At 35.2% G+C, this 19,499-nt stretch overlaps 2 protein-coding genes across 2 annotated transcripts; one reads left to right on the top strand and one right to left on the bottom strand.

The window, feature by feature from the left end:
* The first annotated feature begins 2,831 nt into the window (after positions 1-2,831).
* LOC112764659 (guanine nucleotide-binding protein subunit beta) lies at positions 2,832-5,936 on the top strand. Its single transcript, XM_025810373.3, has 5 exons — positions 2,832-3,248; positions 3,346-3,865; positions 3,961-4,318; positions 4,972-5,085; positions 5,257-5,936. Exons 1-5 carry the CDS (start codon positions 3,143-3,145, stop codon positions 5,290-5,292), a joined length of 1,134 nt encoding a protein of 377 aa, XP_025666158.1. The 5' UTR covers positions 2,832-3,142; the 3' UTR covers positions 5,293-5,936.
* A 448-nt stretch (positions 5,937-6,384) lies between these two features.
* Positions 6,385-9,954, bottom strand: LOC112764657 (proline-rich receptor-like protein kinase PERK15). The gene is made up of 7 exons (XM_025810372.3): positions 8,573-9,954; positions 7,856-8,485; positions 7,701-7,771; positions 7,537-7,613; positions 7,298-7,445; positions 7,022-7,183; positions 6,385-6,926 (listed from the first exon to the last, which is right to left on the bottom strand). Exons 1-7 carry the CDS (start codon positions 9,258-9,260, stop codon positions 6,663-6,665), a joined length of 2,040 nt encoding a protein of 679 aa, XP_025666157.1. The 5' UTR covers positions 9,261-9,954; the 3' UTR covers positions 6,385-6,662.
* Positions 9,955-19,499: the final 9,545 nt, after the last annotated feature.

Genomic DNA, 19,499 nt, shown 5'->3' with positions numbered 1-19,499 from the left:
AGATGGGTAAAATATATATCACTTTTAAGGATAGTGTGCGAACTTGCACTATCCGCAAGGCAAATATCTTCAAAATATGTCATTGCCATTTTTCTTCAAAGACAAATGATAATAATAATAAAATGAGTAGAAGTACATGCACAGTAAAAGTATTCACATGAATACTTAACAAACACATACACATATCAAACTATTCCATCATTGATCAAATAACCAATATTTCCTTCAGAATCCTCAAAGAAATTAGATACATCATAATGAGTGGTGGAATTTTTATTATTTGAAACAAAATTTGTTTCCTTTCCTTTGTCATCTCTTTTCAAGGATGCTTGATAAAGATCAACTAGGCGCTTTGGGGTATGACAGGTACGTGACCAATGGCCCTTTCCACCACAACGGAAGCATTTATCCTCAATTGATTTACTTTGCCCAGTGTTTCTTTCTTTATCCCACTTCTGGTGAGATCCTTTCTTATGAACATAATTTCTTTTCCTTCCATAAATTTTCTTATTATCAAAATCTTGCCATTTACCTCTTCTGGGGTTATAATTTGCCGCATTTACTTCAGGAAATGGGGCGGCGCCAGCTGGGCGTGCTTCATGATTTCTTAAGAGCAACTCATTGTTGCGTTCAGCAACAAGAAAGCAAGAAATTAGCTCAAAATATTTTAAATCATTTTTCTCGATTGCTACTGCAGGAGCACATTCGAGACATGGAAGGTCGAGAAAGTTTTCTCTAACATATCGGGCTTGAGGAGGTATCGCCGTCTTTTGATGATTGTACCTTTTTTCAAAATCTTTCCACAGATCTGCAGGATCTTTTAATGTGGGATATTCATTTTTCAATCATACGTCAAGATGACGATGAAGGAAAATCATAACTTTGGCTTTATCCTTCTGGGATGTATTATTTTCAGCCTTAATGGTATCTCCAAGATCCATTGAATCAAGATGGATTTTAGCATATAATATCCATGATAAATAATTATTTCCAAATATATCAAAAGTATTATATTCAAGATGAAAGAGTTTCGACATAATAAAAATTTGTTACTTGAAGTCTTCCTAAAATATCGTTAGAGTTTTGTGCTGATAACGTGTTATAAAATAACTAAATAAATAAATAAGGAAGAAGTAACAAACATAAAATAAAGAAATATAATTAGATAACAATATTAACTACAGTTACTATCTCAATATAAAAGAGATGATACTTATATATTTATATATACGTATTAACGTATGAAAGAAAAAGAGAGGAAGAATTTTGTATATAGACAATATAAATAGGGAGAAAATTTTTATTGCTTGTAGTGTAGTTCCTCAGATTGCTTCACTATTTATAGGTGTGTGAAGCTTACAATTTCAACTTCATTAATTTATGTTTGCCATGAGAAGTTGAGCCATTCAACATTGAAATCAAACATCCTTAATTAATGATGATCATCCACCTCATCTTTTATCCTTATCACAACAGTTTCTACAGTTTTGCTATTAGTACTAATGATTTTGTAGGTTAGAACTTGGAAATTACAATAACGACTTTTGTAGGATGTGGTCATGTGGCAATGTTCCAAACCATTTTATTTTCAAAGGTTCAGCATTTGGACTTTTTATACGTAAGCTGAGATCATAGAATAAACGGGATAAATCTTTCACATGACTCACGAGTGACGTTGACTAATAATATAATGGTGAATGCTAGCGGTGGCAAACGGGTCTAAACCCGCCGGGCCACCCCGCGTAACCCGCCAAAAAGGGCGGGCCGGGCTGGAAAATTGGGACCGCCAAATAACAAAAGTCCGCCTAACCCGCACCGCTTAAACCGTGGGTTTTGGCGGGGCGGGGCGGGCTTTCCTGCCGGGCTTTGTGTTTTTTTAGTGAGGGGATATTTTTACAATTTTTTTGCCAAAACCTAACTTCCCCCAACCTAACTTACAAGATTTTGAAGATAAAAATTGAGTGATTTGGATTATGTTTATGTTACTTTGGAGATAATATTTATAATTATGTTTTAAATTATGTTTATTTTGCTTTGGGGAGAATATTTATACTTATGTTTTGGATGAAAACTTGGTTTATAATTATGTTTATTATATATTTATAATTACAAAGATTTTAATGTTTATGAATATAAAAAATATAATTTTTTATACTTTTAGAAATTATAATAGTTAAAGTTAAAAAAAAAAGAGGATACTTGGCGGGCTTAGCCCGTCGGCTCGCCAGCCCGCTGTTAGGCGAGGCGAGCTGGGATTCTGGAACCGTCTCACTAGGCGGGGCAAGGTGGACTTTCCTGCTTGCCACCCCTAGTAAATGCTATAGTGCCTAACACATGGTGCCTAATTTTCTAAAAAAAGCAAAAAAAAATATTTAATAAATTTTAAATATTTTATTTTTATTTTATACATTTTATTTTTTATTTATAAAGACAAGTTAGGCAATTTAAGCATTACACTAAAAGGTACTATAGAATCCACCTAATATAATATGTGAAAAATTTTAACTGAACCATAAAAATTTATTATTTTTATTTTTTAATTATTTAATTAGTTATTAATATTTAAAATTCTGAATTAAAGTATGACGTTATATTATTAGACTAAAAAATTGAATTAATGACTAAATTTAATATTTTTCATATAATATTAGAGAAAAAGGAATGTAATAATACGACTAATGGAACTTATTAAGTTAAAGATTCGTTGTCGTCCAGCGATTAGGATATCTGGCTTTTACTTAGGAGACCTGGATTCGATTCCCAGCAACGGAAATTGTTTTAGGTTTTTAATTTTTTAATTCATTTTATCTAACCAAAAAAAAAGGAAAAAAGATGAGAACAGTTGTAACTTGTAAGTTTTACCGTTTGGAAAATTTGGATAGGTAAATGCGTGGTTTGCGGTGGTTGGGAGTGGAATATGATGGACTAAGATAAGACGATAGTGCTACTGCTAGCAGAGAATAATAGGTTTCTATTTGGTCGGTAGTGATGGCGATGGCAATGGCAACGGCAACGGTGACGAAGCTGTTATATAGATAGACAACTAGTAACAGTAAACACAACTTGTGTCCTGTCCATCTATGGACTAATTTGCAGTTGTAGTTACAGGTTTAGACCTAACATAACAATAAAGAATTAAAAGATGTCCGTTGCAGAGCTGAAGGAGCGTCACTTGGCGGCTACACAGACCGTTAACAACTTCCGCGACCGATTAAAGCAGAAGCGCCTCTCTCTTCTCGACACTGACAGTAACTAACTTCCTCCTATTCTGTTAATCGTTAATTCCTTTGCTCCTCTCATCTTCTTAGGCCAGATCTAATTCATTACTCAAATCAAATTTCTCAGTTTCCGGCTACGCCAAATCGCAGGGGAGAACTCCGGTGACCTTTGGACCCACCGATCTGGTTTGCTGCAGAACCCTCCAGGGTCACACCGGCAAGGTGTATTCATTGGATTGGACTTGGGAAAAGAATCGAATTGTTAGCGCCTCCCAAGACGGTAGGCTAATAGTCTGGAATGCGCTGACGAGCCAGAAGACTCATGCCATCAAGCTTCCTTGCGCATGGGTCATGACCTGTGCCTTCTCTCCAACCGGTCAATCCGTCGCGTGCGGCGGCCTCGACAGCGTCTGCTCCATTTTCAATCTCAATTCCGCCGCCGATAGGGACGGTAATCTCCCCGTATCGCGTATGCTTACCGGCCACAAGGGTTATGTCTCCTCTTGCCAGTATGTTCCTGATGAAGACACTCACTTAATCACTGCTTCTGGTGATCAGACTTGTGTTCTTTGGGACATCACTACTGGTCTTAGAACCTCTGTTTTCGGCGGTGAATTTCAGTCCGGTCACACTTCAGATGTGCTTAGGTATAAATGATAATTCACTTGTGTTTCAATTATAAATTTATAATATTATCTAAAACTTTAATCTGAGAATTTGTTTTCTGGTTTGTGGCTCTCAGCATTTCAATTAATGGATCCAACTCTAGAATGTTCGTGTCTGGTTCTTGTGATTCAACTGCCCGGTTATGGGATACTCGTGTGGCAAGTCGCGCAGTGAGGACATTTCATGGGCATGAGAGAGACGTTAATGCTGTCAAATTCTTCCCTGATGGGAATAGATTTGGAACCGGCTCGGATGATGGAACTTGCAGATTGTTTGATATCAGGACAGGGCACCAACTCCAAGTATATCAACAGCAGCATAGTGAAAATGGCACTGCAAATGTGACCTCCATAGCATTCTCCATATCAGGAAGGCTCCTTTTTGCTGGATACACTAATGGTGATTGCTATGTTTGGGACACTTTATTGGCAAAGGTAATTGACTAATTGGTGCTTTACTGAGTGTGATATAAAATAGTTGGCTACGCTTTTTTTACTCTTTAGTTAGCAACCATACTTATATGACAGGTGATGCTTCTGAAATGGTAGTTACAAAGCTTCTGTTTATTCGGGGAAAAGGGTTAGTTTACGGTACCAATACACACTGTCCTTAATTCCTAATAAGTATTTACACATTGATATAGCAACTGCATATGAAACTTATTTCATATGCAGTATATATTTTTATCGCTTTTTCCTGGTAGTTACCTAAAATAGATGGAATGGTTGTGCTACTGTCAGTATGTTGGATCTTAGTTTTGCAGGGCTGGGTTCTTATTTTAAAAGGAGTTCATCTGAACCTTTGGAAGTAAATGACATAGGTTCAAGGTGAAAAGAACTAAAGAAGTGAAAATTCCAGTTTAGACTAATATGATTGTGAAGAATGGTATTATATGAAATATCAAACTTGAAAACTTATCATATTATTTAGTAGTATACCAGCAAGCAAAAGTAAAATTTAATTCCCTTGTGATACATGTTGTTATTGCCTTGATTCCGCAGACATTGTTTTCTCCTAGCATTAATTGGCACTTCTCATGTACTTGCATTTGTGCAACCTTCATGTCTCATGACTTGTTTAATTCCAGGTTGTATTGAATTTAGGATCTCTTCAAAACTCTCATGTGGGCAGGATCAGCTGTTTAGGTTTGTCAGCTGATGGAAGTGCCTTGTGTACAGGAAGTTATGACACAAACTTAAAGGTAACTAAGCATACATTTGGCCTGATATTGTATTTACTATATAATCTGTCATGAAGGAATGCTAGTGTGTATGAATGCTTGGTTATATCCTTGGGATATTGTAATATCTGAGTATCATCTGTCAATTTAAAAATCCTTGGCTATTTTGACGTGATTGCTTGCTTCTTGCAGATATGGGCATTTGGAGGGCATAGGAAGGTGATCTGAACCGTGAATGGGCAAATACTTGTACTTTTTAGCTCCCCATCAAGGCCACTCCTTGCATGCGATGTTGTTCATCTAAATCCAGATGTGAGTGATGTTTGATTGTGATGGTAGATTCGGAGACATTGGCATTGCAGAAATGCAGATGTATGTACAAGACAATATGGGGTGCATAAGGTATACCAAGTTAAGGATACCGGTACATATTTCTTCAACGTTTTTCAATTATATAGTTTTTGTTTTTATACTTTAAAAATCAACCACGTTTGAATTTTTTTTTATAAAAAAAGAGACAATTTAAATTCTATAATGCTTAGTATAAAAGTCTTGTGTATACAAACAAAATTTTAAATTGTTGGTAAAATATAATTTAAGACAAATTTTATACGTAACTTTACATATTAAATAGAAAATTTTGAATATTTTGTTACTTAATTGACGTGTATATTTTAAAAAAGAAAGAGAGGTTCATATATAATATATTTCATAGAATAGAAGTCGATTCGTTATTAGTTGGTGGTAGTTACCCATCACTATTGTAATTTCTCTTTACATTACATGTATATAGTGTGCATGATTTGGATTCCGGCAAGAGAAATGCTAAAGAGCTCATTTTTTTTATCAATATTAATTAATATTTTAGTTAATATTTTATTTTTTTGTTATTAGAATTTAATATTTAAAATTTAGAGATTTAGAATTTAGTTTTTAGTGTTAGAGTTGACTAATTATTGATAAAAATAATGAATATTATTAATCATGTAGCATTGTTTTTTTTATATTTGAGATCAGAATATTTGTAGCATAGAAAAAATTACGAGCTAATTAAATTTTTTAACAATAACCTAACTGTTATTGTGTTCAAAATTCTATCAAAATAGTTCAAATATAATTTAGAATTGTACTTTACAATTATTTTCACTTTTTCTTTTTCTAAAAAGTTCCAACTTATAATATATTTTTTCCATGTTCAAATATGAATAAGTCAGAGATAAACAATCCACCAAAAACGGAAAAGGAATAGATAACTCGTATGTTCATATAAAAAATATACATTCTCCCAAGGTTATCATCTTGCATTTTTGCAACATAACGTGTCCAAATCCAAAAGAATTTTCAATATTGTGTATTGTATTGTATACATATGGGATTCATACTCTATCCCATTTAAGTGGGATGTCCACATAGTTAAGTGGGATGTCCCATTCCATATGTACAAATAAATTTTCTTTTTCTTTTTCTTTTACTTTACAAGTATGTGGTGTATATAGTATTCCTTCTCTAATCAACATAGAAAATATGCGCAAAAGAAGAAATAAATTATGGTTTAATTTTTTCCCCGGCGATGATGGGTTCTGACTTCTCAAGGTGTTTCATAGCCTCCTCGTATATTCAGTGGATGTTGATAGGTCACTGCTTGAGACAGAAGGATTGAGGCCATATTCGCTTGTTCCACCAAACTCACTGCTTGCAACTCCACTTTCTCCCAATGCTAGCATCCTGAACCTCTTCATGTCAGCGCTATATGCTGCAGAACCATAATCACCGCTTTCGCCCATGACACCACTTTGCCCTGGTTTAACTCCTTCGTTATTAAGGACGTCTAGTGAGACATCTCCCTCCAACACTCGCACAATCTGTATATTAGTAATTATTAATTAACGAGAAACTAAATAATCGCCATGGATAAGCTTAGTCACGTTATTCCAATTCAATCGTAGAATTTATGTACCTGGCTCATTTTTGCGCGTCTCCTTGCTGAGTGCCTAACACTGGCAGCAGCGCAAGCCACCATGTTTTTCATTTCCTGCTTGTCATAATTTTCCTCTAAACGTGGATCCACTAGCCCTGTAAATTCTCCTGTTTCCAATGCTTTTGCACAGAGTGGTCTAGCCTGTTCATATAAAGTTTGGAAGTGATTATATATATTTTTTGCAGTTATGTTGTATTAACTACGATATTCTGAAACCAAACAAAAATATTTGTTGGATGGTTGGAAGGTACATACCCAATCAACCAAACTATCCTCTTCATAATCACCAGTGTGGTCCAGTGGGGGTCGTCCTGTAATCAGCTCCAGAAGCATAACACCGAAGGAGAAGACATCAGACTTTTCAGTTAGCTTGCCACTTGATGCATACTCAGGAGCCAAATACCTAAATTAACAGACAAGTAGTAATTATTAGATGAAATTTGCCATGCATTTACCCTGAAATATATTACTACATATATAGGTTGTTTGCTTACCCAAATGTTCCCATCACACGAGTTGAAACATGAGTGTTAGTGTCTTGATTGAACTTTGCCAATCCAAAATCAGCCACCTGAATGAGCAGACCTGTTAATTTCTAGGAAGAACGTAACCATTAACCAAAGCCGGAGGCACAAAGTTGCATTGAATTAGAACTTACTTTGGCATCAAAGTTGTTTTCAAGCAGAATGTTGGCAGTCTTTATGTCTCTATGAATAATACGAGGATGACCTAGTCAAGTTTTACTAGAGTTAGTAAATTTCATTCCGTGATTGAGAAGAAAAATAATGGCAGAGAGGGGCACGAATCGCTTACAATCCTCATGCAAGTAAGCAAGTCCTTTCGCTGCTCCTGTGGCGATTTTAAGCCTAGTTGGCCAATCCATGACAGGCCGACCCTTTCCATGAAGGTGGTATTCAAGGGTTTTATTGGGAACAAATTCATAGACGAGGATCTTTCTTTGTTCGGAAAGGGAATAGCCAACAAGTGAGACAAGATGGCGATGATGGACACGGCTAATAGTCTCAACCTCAGCTTGAAACTCTCTATCTCCTTGAGCATCATTGGCTTTGAGGCTCTTCACCGCTACTTCCTTACCATTGGGGAGGACACCTCTGTGCACAAATCCAAACCCACCTTGACCCAACAGGTTTTCCTTTGAAAAGCCACCGGTGGCAACGGATAACTCCTCAAAGGTGAAGGTGCTCTGGTTGAATCCTAGAGCTACTGAAGGGTGTGGGGGTGGATACACTGAACCCTGGGAACCACCAGAGTAACCACTGGAGTTGCTCATCATGCTTCCACTGTATGGCTGGGAATTGGGATTCATTCCCCAACCTCCGCCTGATGTTGGTGCTGTTCCTACTGTTCCCCATGCTGCACCTGGTGGTGGAGGTATATTCATAGCATGGTCACCATCATTATTATTGTATCCCGGACCTCGTCCTGCTACCCATTTCCAAGCATGTTATAAATAAATAAATCATTCATTTCGTGTTTAATTAACTATAATCATCTATCTATATATATTACCGCCAGGTTGTGTATTAGTGAAGTAACGAATGGGAGCGTCCTCTCTTTTCTTTCTTCTTGCACGTACGACAAAGAAGAGTATGATGACAAGAAGTAAGAAACCACTTGCAGCTGCGATTCCTATTATAGCCGTCGTGCTCATTTGGCCGTTATTCTCATCCTTCGACTTCGATAGCCCTGGTGGAGGAGCTGTTCTACCTGATGGTGGACCTAATCGACTACGTGCAGGAGGTGGCGGCGGAGGAGAACTAACATCGCCCGATGCTGGTGGTACTTTGCCGGATGTTTTGTTGTTGTCGTTATTGTCAGAGGGAGAGGGAGGAGGAGGAGGAGGAGGTGATGGTGGTGGTGGAGATGAGGAAGAGGAGTCGTCCTTGTTATCGTCGCCTTTGGGTGATGGTGGTGGTGGCGGTGGCGGGGAGGACGAGGAGGAGGAGGAGGAAGAATCCTCATTATTAGGCGAAGGTGGAGAGGATGAGTCCGAGGGTGGAGGAGGAGGTGGAGATGATGAGTCTGAGGGTGGCGGTGGAGTTGGTGGTGAGGAGGAGTCTGGGGGAGGCGGGGGCGAGGAAGAGGAATCGTCTGATGGGGGCGGAGGTGGGGGAGAGGAGGTGTCGGAGGAATCGGAGGGAGGCGGTGGCGAGGGAGAAGATGGATCAATAAGTGATAGGAAATCGTCGGAAGACATTTGAAATAAAGGTGTTGCCCTCCTCCTCCTCCGACAATTCCCCAAAGAGGCAAGGAAGAGGATGGCTCTGATCGACTATGAAACAAAATATATGGAATGTTACCCACTCATCTCCTACAATACAGCCTAATTCCCCATTTTTAGTAACCAAGCATGTCTTCTCTGTACTAATACCTAATAATGTCACATATTCGATGGGCTTCTTAATTTTGCATTGTTACTCGTTACGCCCCGGCTAAACAAAACACAAAACCCTTAACAAACTAACACTTATCATCATAAATCCTTCTCTATCTGTTACGTTGTTACAACTTCTTAACTAATGAAAAATGTGACTTTCACGTTTCAACTTCATTTTTAGTTAATAATACATACAACACGCACTCGCTCCCGTAATGCATGCATATGCGGTGCCCTATGTAACTAAGTATGCAACTATGATCATGTTGTATGTAATCATAATCCAAAGAGAGAGGAAGGGAGAGAGAGGTGCTATTCAATTAGGTATCCAGTTTTTTATTAGAGTTAAGTACGATCCTAAGGTAGGGGCTGAAAATTTTTTTTGTCTCTAACTTTTTTTTTTTCTACAAAATAGTCCCAAAAGTTTAATTTAATTTTAAAATCGTCTTTTTTATAAAAAATTTAATTTTTAATACTAAATTATCCCTAACTAAACAAATTTAAAAAAAAAAAGAAAAAAAAACAAAGGGGAAGGGGAAGGGAGGAATCACGAAGAGGGTGGGGGCAAGAAAGAAGAAGGGGGAAGGGGGGAGGTTACGCCAACGAAACCACCGAAACCACCGTCCACCACCGCTACAGCTCCTCTCTGTCGTCGCACTAGTACAACTGCAGTTCGTTGGCGTCACCGCTGGCTTGGATTCGCGTTACTGCAAGTAGAGGAAGAGAGAAAGAGAAGCGGAGAGGAAGAGAAGAGAAGCACGGAGGCGCTGATGAAGACCGCGTCTAGACACGCCCTGCCGTCGTCCTCATCGCGAACCGCCATCGTCGGTCACCATCGAGCCCTGTCCCGTCGCCGCCGCTGGAGTGAGGTCTCGTCGCCATCAAGCCCTGTTGTTGCTTCTACTTTTCTGCTTTTGCTTTTTGCCTTCTACTTCTATTTTTGCTTTTGTTATTGCTATTGTTGATTCACCCTTTACAATTGTTGTTGTTGTTTTATTATTGGTGATACTGCTTCTGATTATAGTAATTGCATCTGAGTTTTGTTAATGAAAGAGGAAGAATTTAGTTCTGAGTTTTGTTATTCTGAGTTTTGACGACGATGATGATGATTTTTTTTGTTTTCTGAGTTCTAAGTTCTGCATCTGGGTTCTTGTTTTTCTTGGTTCTTGATGACGACGATGATGATTTTTTGGTATTTCTTTTGATGATGATGTTTCTGGGTTCTTCTTCTTCTTTTCTTCTGGGTTTTTGTTGTTGTTCTTCTTCTGATTTCATTATCTTCTAGGTTCTTGCTTTTGTTATTGTCCTTCTGCTGATTCCATTATCCAATTGTTGTTGTTGTTGTTGTGCTTCTGGTTGTTTGTTTTATTGGTGTTGCTTCTGCTTCTGCTCCAACGTCTGGTTCAGCTTCAGCTTCTGGTTTTGCGTTAGTTGATTTTGGGGAAGAAGGGGAAGGGCATTTTCGTCCGAAGGACGATTTTAAAACTAAGTTAAACCTTTGGGACTATTTTGTAGCAAAAAAAAAAAAAGGCCGGAGATGAAAAAAATTTTTAGCCCCTACTTTAGGGACCAAAATCGTACTTAACTCTTTTTATTACAATACTTTAAAAAAACAAACAAACACATCTAAAATTTATGATTAGATTTAGTGTCTTTTTAAAATTAAATACACATTTAAAATATAAATTAAATAAAATAAAATTTTAAATTTTAAATTTTAAATTTCTATTTCAGATTTAATATATTAATTATTAATATATTACAATTTAAATACATATCCAAAAATCAAATTAATTAAAATTCAAATTTCAGATTAAACCATCTAATTATTAACTAAGCTTATACAAAATCTAAAAGGAATAAGAGAAGTCACATTCTAAAACCCAGAGGCGCACATCTAAAACCAGAAAAGTAATCCTCTTCATCAGCGCTTCAAACACACCCATGCACCACACCACTCTCTATGACCGCTACTCTTCGCTTCACATTGCTGCTGCTAATGGCCTCTTTCAGGGCTTCTCTTTCTATTAGATTCACTTATCTTTTTCGATCTTTTTTCTGGCTCTCTCTCAAAATTTCTCCTTTTATGTGCCTGTGATCATGTATCAAAATCTATATTGATATGTGTTATATCAACTAATAATGAAATAAGATAGACATTTTATTGTGAAATTTTATATTTATTTGATAAATTTTTGAATGTGTTCTAAAAATATTTTGAGTATGATTGTATTATTTTGTATGTGTAATAAATTTACGAAATTAACTAACTTTAACCATTACCTAAAATATCAACCAATAACATCAATAAAAAAATTAAAATGAATAAATATTAATACTCAAACAAATAATAAAAATTTTAATTAATACTATGATAATATATACTAGATATATTTTTATTCATAAGATCTAAAAGATTTAAATTATTAATTGTTGATTTTAATAAATTTGAAAACGTTAATATTTAAATAAATAACGAAAACTAATAATTAAATAATAAATATTAATTATATTTTATCGAATCAAAATCAAAAGATTAATTGTATTATTAACGTTTATATTTAAATTCTATAATTTTATGATTTTAGATGTGTTTCAAAAATATTTTGTATATAACATCGTACTATTAGACGTGTTATAATTGAAAAAAAAAATTATGAACATACCATCTACATCTTCTTACTTAAACTTTTCATTTTTTGTGCTTCTTCACTCAAACTAATTAAGTACAAATTACTTTATTTGTAACAACTCTATTATTAAAACCAAATAAGATCAACCTTGTTCCAATTAAAAAAATAGATTATTATATTTATTTTTAAATATAATTAAAGATGTTGAACATGATATTTCTTAACAAATTAGGATAAAATAAACAAAAATATAAAATAGATAATCACATAAATAATGGGACAAATAATAATAATAATAATAATAATGATAATTGTTCTTACCTGCCTGAGCCGAAGTATAAGTCGTCCTTCTGATAAGGTCGGCAAGCTTCTCAGGCGCAATCCAGTCTTCGTCAGCCAAGGAAGAGTGGGAGAGGTGGATACCTGCAAAGGCACTCCGACGCTCAAGTCAATAAGAGAATATGTATGAAGACTTTTTCTTAGAGAGATTGCATACCTCTTTTGTTCCTGTTTCTTGCTTTTATATTTGTTCGGATAGGGACGAACGTTTTATCTAGGTCGTAACGTCTGGGGGATGAATTAATCATATGTCTGACGTTATGGAGATAAATGCCGATCATTGCGAATACTCGGCCATTATTGTGGGTGCGTTACCGAGCTATAATTCATAACCGATCTTACTAGTCATATCAATAATAATAATAAAGAAGAAGAGGGTGCTATCTGACTTCACGGATGAGGACGTTTTGGTTGAGCTCCAAGATGAGAGGGTACTTCTGCGTGTTATCACTATTAAGAATGTAACGTAAAAGAAAGAAGAAGAAACCGTGTTTCTTATATGAAGTAACGTAAAAGAAGGAAGGAAACAATAACTAAATATGGAGTGGGTAGGAAGTTAAAAATATTTTAATTTTTAAAATTTAAGTTAAGTTTAATTATAAATATGTATCTAAAAAATAGGGATATATTTTAATAAAAAAATAATTAAATTATATTAAAGGCGGACCAAAGATTGAATTTTGTTGTACAAGTAACATTTTTCTTAAACTATAAATAATAATTAGAACTGATTAAGAAATAAAAAAATAATACAATTTGTATCTATATTTTTTAGAATTTATACACATAAATTAATAAAATTTATTTGATAATTGTGCTGGTTAAATAATAATAAAAACTATTAAAAATTATTAATTTCAAGAGTTTCTTGCATTAAAAATATTAGAGTAAACGATTATTTTTATTTATCAAAATTTTAAATGCTAATAATTTTACTTAAAACACTAGAGTGATTTTGTATTAAAAAATAATATCTATTGGAAAAATTACCAAATAGTAATTTTATCAATCAAAACTTTTTTTATAGTACAAAGTTTGTTTTATTTTTCAGGCCTGCTACACATACAAGCTTTTTTGAGTTACAAGTTTTACAAGTTGGCCTAAGTCCAACAAAAATGACGTGCACCATACTCACCACACTCGAACATAAAAGCCACGCGCTTTAATCACCATTTCGTTTTTCTAAAAGCACGCTAATTATGACAAACTCTTCTTCTTCTTCCTCAATCAATACCCAAACCGTCGAGACTCAAACCACATTCCAAACTAACTACGATTCTGAAGAAACCTTCCAACTCCTCGCAAAAAGTAGAAGAAATCAAGCAGAAAGCATAGAAATTTCCATAAAAAAACACCAAAAAGAAGGAACAAACATTATTTAGGGTACTGTTTTACTGTTCTTCAAGGTTTTTCACATTTCTATTTCTGATTTTGAAATCGAAGCACTATATCGCCAGTATTTCTCTCTCTATTTCTTCTAGGTTCTTCTAGGTTTTACTGTTCTTCTTGGTTTAGATCTCATATTACTGTTCTGATGAAACTGTTCTTCATTTACGCTATCTTACGTACTTCTAGTGAATACTTTAACGTGTATTTTGATCTATTTTGGTACATATTTTGTGCATGTTTACATGTTTTTTAAGTAGGTTTGTGCATGTTTACATGAAAAACTCTTCATCTTTTAATTGATTTTTGGGTGTATATGGCAAATTTTTGGGTTTATATGTGTTGCTTCTAGGGGCATTTTGAACTTAAATATCTTTCTGAACTCATATAATGTCATATAATCCAAAAAATATAGAGGTGTATGAGACTGATATATATATATTAGGAGTTTTGAAGTCTAATTGGTACTGTTCTAATTGTGCTTGACCTTGTAGTGTCATTTTATGCATGTTTGGTTGAATTGAATATGATTTTGAACTGATTTAATTTCGTTTCATTGAAAAAACAAAATGTTTATGGGACTGGGTTTGGATGTATGTGGCTGATATTTGGATGTATCTGACTGATATTTGGGTGTATGTCTCTGATTTTTGGGTGTATTTTTTTATCTATTGACATCATCTCTTTTTCATTGCAGTAAAAATGGCAAGCAAGAACCAAGGTAGAAAAAAAATACAATGTAAGCACAAATATATGTCTTAGAACAAGTCAATTTTTCCTAATACAAATATATGTTGTTTTAATGACTATAATTTTGCTTTTTTTACAACAAACCAAAGACTTGAAGTGTGCAACCAGATTATTGAGTGAAAAATTTGAAAATATGATCGAGGCAAAGAAAGCAATTGTTCAGGAATTAGGTTTTGGGGGACTGATGCAAATCCCGCCGATAAGGGTGCATCACAAACTATTAAAGGAGTTGGCTAACTCCTTTAATTTGGACAAAAACACACTCGAAACACCCTATGGTTCCTTTAGAATTAAACCCAGCATAATAGGGGCTGCCCTTGGCCTCAATGCATCAGATAACTGATTCCGGAAAACCTCTATACTTCCATTCTTTGTAATATCTTATTTTGCTATCATGTAATCAAGAAACAAACATAGGTGTATATGAGTGATATTTGGGTGTATATGAGTGATATCTGGGTGTATATGACTGATATTTAGACATATTTTAAGTGATTTGCAGTCTAAATTATTTTCTTTTTTATAGGAGATCTATTTCCCGAGAAAGTGAGTTATAAGGAACTTTCTGAAGAGAACAAACATATTTTTAGAAGATTTCAGGGGAAGACTCTAAAGAATCTGACTGATGAGATGATGAGTATTGGTGTTGAAAATGAACAAGAACGCCTGATATTCAAGAGGATTTTCATCCTCTATATTCAGATGGCGTTCTTTTTGCCCACAACAATAAGTAAGTAACATATTTGGGTGTATTTTGTCACTTTTAGGGTGTTTTTACTAATGATTGTTTGCCTTCCAGAATGAAATCCAAAAAAAGGAAGAAGATTCAGGTGGATTCCAATTCAGAAATTGAATCGAATGATGAGTAATATTCTGAAATTATCATCGCTTTCTTTTTCGTTTATTTTCAAAATTTCATATATTAACAAAGCGTTTCTTATTAACTTTCAGAAGTGAAGAATCATCACCAATAAAAAATGAAAAACAAAGAAAAAAATTCAGAGAACACCCAAAAAGTAAGCACTGCTTTGGATAGTATTTTATCATCAATTTTATTTTGTTTTTCTGATTCATACTTTTTTTTTCAGAGCACAATCCAAAAGGGGAAAGCAAGTTGTTGAGGATTCGTCTGCTGAACAAACTCAATCCTATGATGGGTAAGATACTTTGTAAAGCTATATTACCGTTTATCATCAAAATTATATTTGTTAACATGTTCTTTTAGGCATGTACTATCAGAACTGAACTTGAAACTGAAGTATTACAAGAATTCTTAAGGGAATCAAAAAAGAAGAAAATCAATGAAAAAGCTGCTGCACAGGGGTTTGTTATATTTGGGTGTATAGTAGGAATTTTAAGGTGTTTTGGTTGTTGATAATTGTTTTTGGTTTCCCAGGAAGAAGGGAGCTCTGCTGCCATCGATGACTGATGCACCGCTATTTGGTGGTGTATTCTATGCTAAATTTAGGAAATTTTATCACCCTTTTCCCACATTTATCCACTAAATAGCATGGTTTTATATATTCTCCCTAATTTGCACTTAAGAGTGAAAACATGCTTTTTAGGCCCTTAATTGATTAATTTTATTCACCTTTGATTCCACTAGATGCCTTGATGTGTATGTTAGTGATTTTAGGTTGAAAAGGCTAGGAAGGGACCAAAGGAATGAAGAGGAAAGCATGCAGAGTGTAGAAAATCATGGAAAATCAAGGATTTGGGATGCATTCATCGACGCGCACGCGCAGCAAACGCGCACGCGTGGAATGTGAAGTCACATGGCGATGCGTACGCGTACATGACGCGTGCGCGTGGACCGCAAATTTCTAAGCGTGACTTCATTAAAGGCAAAACGCTGGGGCGAATTCTGGGCTTCCCAGGCCCAAATCCAACTCAATTCTGAGCCTATTATATGCAGAAATCAAGACAATGTCAAGTAGCTTTAGTTAGAGGGGAAGTTATAATTGAATTTTGGAGGGAAGGCTTTAGTTAGTTTCTAGGGAGAGAAGCTCTCTCTTCTCTCTAGGATTAGGATTAGGTTAGATTAGGATTTCTTAGATCTAGGTTTAATTCATGCTTTGATTTACTTTACCTTTACAATTTCTTGTTCTTCTACCTTTGCTCTCTCTACTTTAGCATTTAATTCTTGTAATTCTTTACTTTTATGTTGATGCGCTTTTGTTTCTTCTATTTCTCTTTAATGCAATTTATGTTCTATGTTCCTTTATTGTTGCTTTGAATTGTTGTTGTTAATTTCCTTGCAATTAGTAGTTGTAGATTTAAATTCCTTGTAATTTTATCTTGCTTTCCTTTTATGCCTTCCAAGTGTTTGACAAAATGTTTGGAAGGATGTTAGAGTAGATTTTTCTCCTCTTGGCTTTGGTTAGAGTAATTGGAGACTCTTGAGTTATCAAACTCTTTTGTTGATTGATAATTGAAAGTTACTAGCTAGTTGACTTGAATTCCACTAACTCTAGTCTTTTCTTAGGAGTTGACTAGGACTTGAGGATTCATGTTGATTTATCCACTTGACTTACCTTCATAGCTAGAGGTTGACTAAGTGGGAGCAATGGACAATTGATGTCACAATTGAGGAAGATAATGAGGATAGGACTTCTAGTTCTCATTCCTTGCCAAGAGCTTTCTTAGTTATTAGTTTACTTCTTTTGCAATTTATCTTTCATGTTTCTTATCCAAAACTCCAAAATATATATCTCATAACCAATAATAAGAGCACTTCCCTGCAATTCCTTTGAGAGACGATCCGAGGTTTGATTTTTAGGGGTTTGTTACTTGTGACAACCAAATTTTTGTATGAGAGGATTCTTTGTTGGTTAGAAACTATACTTGCAATGAGATTTCATTTGTGAAATTCTAAACCACGAAAAATTCATTCATCAATGACTGACCTCCATGGGTAACCACTTCCTATCACGCAATGCAATAACTAACTAACATTGGTGTTAAAAAAGGAAGTGGTTACCCACAGAGGTCGGTCATCGATGGCAGCGGAGCTCCCTTCTTCCTGGGAAACCAAAAACAATTATCACACTACAAGAAAAATACCCATTCAGCCACACTTTTTTTAAGCTACATTTAAAAAGCGTAGCCTATTCATAGAATAGGCTACGCTTTTTTCAGTGATGCCTTTTTATAAGAGAAAAGGAAACACAATTTTGGCATCATTTAAAAAGTGTAGCCTTAGGTATTATAGAAATCACTTAAAAAGTGTAGCCGTATGTTAATATTTATGGGTTCACTTTTTGTATCTAAGGGAACGCTTTTAAAGAATAGCCTATTTATTAAGTTTTGGGTGCACTTCAAAAGTGACGCCTAATGTATCTAGAGCAAAAAATTTGACACTTAGTAAATTTTTTTCTTCAGTTTTCGAAAGCAAAACTCACACACTTAATGAAATTTTTGTCCCTCCAAATCCAAAACCCAGACTTAGCCTTCATCTCGATCCCCTTTCAGAACCCTCCAAAGCTCACCATCGAAGAAACACTCTCGCTATAGAAACCCTCTCACTCACCACTCACCGTCGCTTCTCTTCGCCCTCCTCCTCGTCGCTGCGCCGCCCTTACCATCGTCATCTCGTCGCTGCGCCGCCCTTACCTTCGCCAACCCTGTCGCGCACAACTCTCACCTTTGCCATTCTTACCATCGCTGTTGACCGTCGCCACCCAATAACCACTCACCGCCAGTCACCACTCACCGTTCACCATCGTCGCTCATCACCTTTGCCATTGTCACCACTGCACAGACCATCGCTCTTCTTCGCCGTTCTGCACAAATCATCGCTGCGCCGCCCTCACCATCGTCATCTCCGTGCTTCTCATCATCGTCATCTCCGTGTTGATTATGTATGTATTGATTTCTATTTGGTTCTGAAATTTCAGAGGTTTAGGGTTCCGATTTTAGGGGTTTTAATTTGGGGGTTTTAATCTGTGAAATATGGGTTTTAATTTGGGGGTTTTATGAATTGATGAAGCTGTATGGTTTAACAGATTAATGAGTATTGTTAGATTATTTGTTAATGAAGCTGCGTTGTTTAACCTTCTGATAAAGAATAGAATAGTGTCCTTACAGTGATTTTTCTTAGTGATTTTTCAAATGATCATATCAATTCTAGTGACCTATATTATATGCAATGCTACTAACAATTTTCCACAAGCAAAGAAAATCTGGGTTTGCGTATGCTTGTCACTGTTATTAATTTATTTATTATGTCTAATTTGATTTATTTATTTCAAGTTCATAAATCTGGGTGAGTTTATGATTTATTTAATTCAGCTAGTTCTTTCGCCGCTGAATGATTCTGTGAAAAATCACAATTCAAGATGAATAATATAAACTTAGCTATTCTTCAATTGGGACAATGTTTGAAGGCTTATGCTTATATCTTGAGTGCTATCCATTTCTATAAACACAGCCTACAGATTCCCATAGATTTTTGATTTGCTGGCTTTCTACTTTATGTTTTTTTTGGCACTTTTAACCATCTTTCTTCTTATCAACTATAATTAAAAATTATAATATCAAATCTCATATTCATTCATAAGACTTGCTGCTACCGATTCCAAATTTCAATGCTCATTTACCTACCTGTTTATTGAGAACAGCCAGGCTCTTGGTGTGCAAGAGTGAAGAAAATTCCTCAGTGAACTAATAAAGCCACTAAATCAAACTTTGGGGCCTTTTTAATTAGTAATAATAGGAGTATTCCTTTTAGTCATTTTTTTTAGTACTTTGTGTTTGCTTTCTCAGATTTTACCTATGATTCAGTTTCGTCTTTTAAATTTCAATTCATGAAAATTAATTTCTGTGAGTAAATTTGGTTTCTTTCGCATTAGAATGTGAAACCAGTTTCTGCAAATTGGTTTTGCAGAATCTTGTGTCTTTCAAGTGGGATTGATTGAAAATTTTTGGTACCCTTTCAAGCAGTATCTTACAT

Source organism: Arachis hypogaea, chromosome 17, assembly GCF_003086295.3.
Source record: "Arachis hypogaea cultivar Tifrunner chromosome 17, arahy.Tifrunner.gnm2.J5K5, whole genome shotgun sequence".
Taxonomy (NCBI): Eukaryota; Viridiplantae; Streptophyta; class Magnoliopsida; order Fabales; family Fabaceae; genus Arachis; species Arachis hypogaea.
Note: the sequence above shows the minus strand (reverse complement) of the source record. Positions and strands in the feature narration are given on the sequence as shown.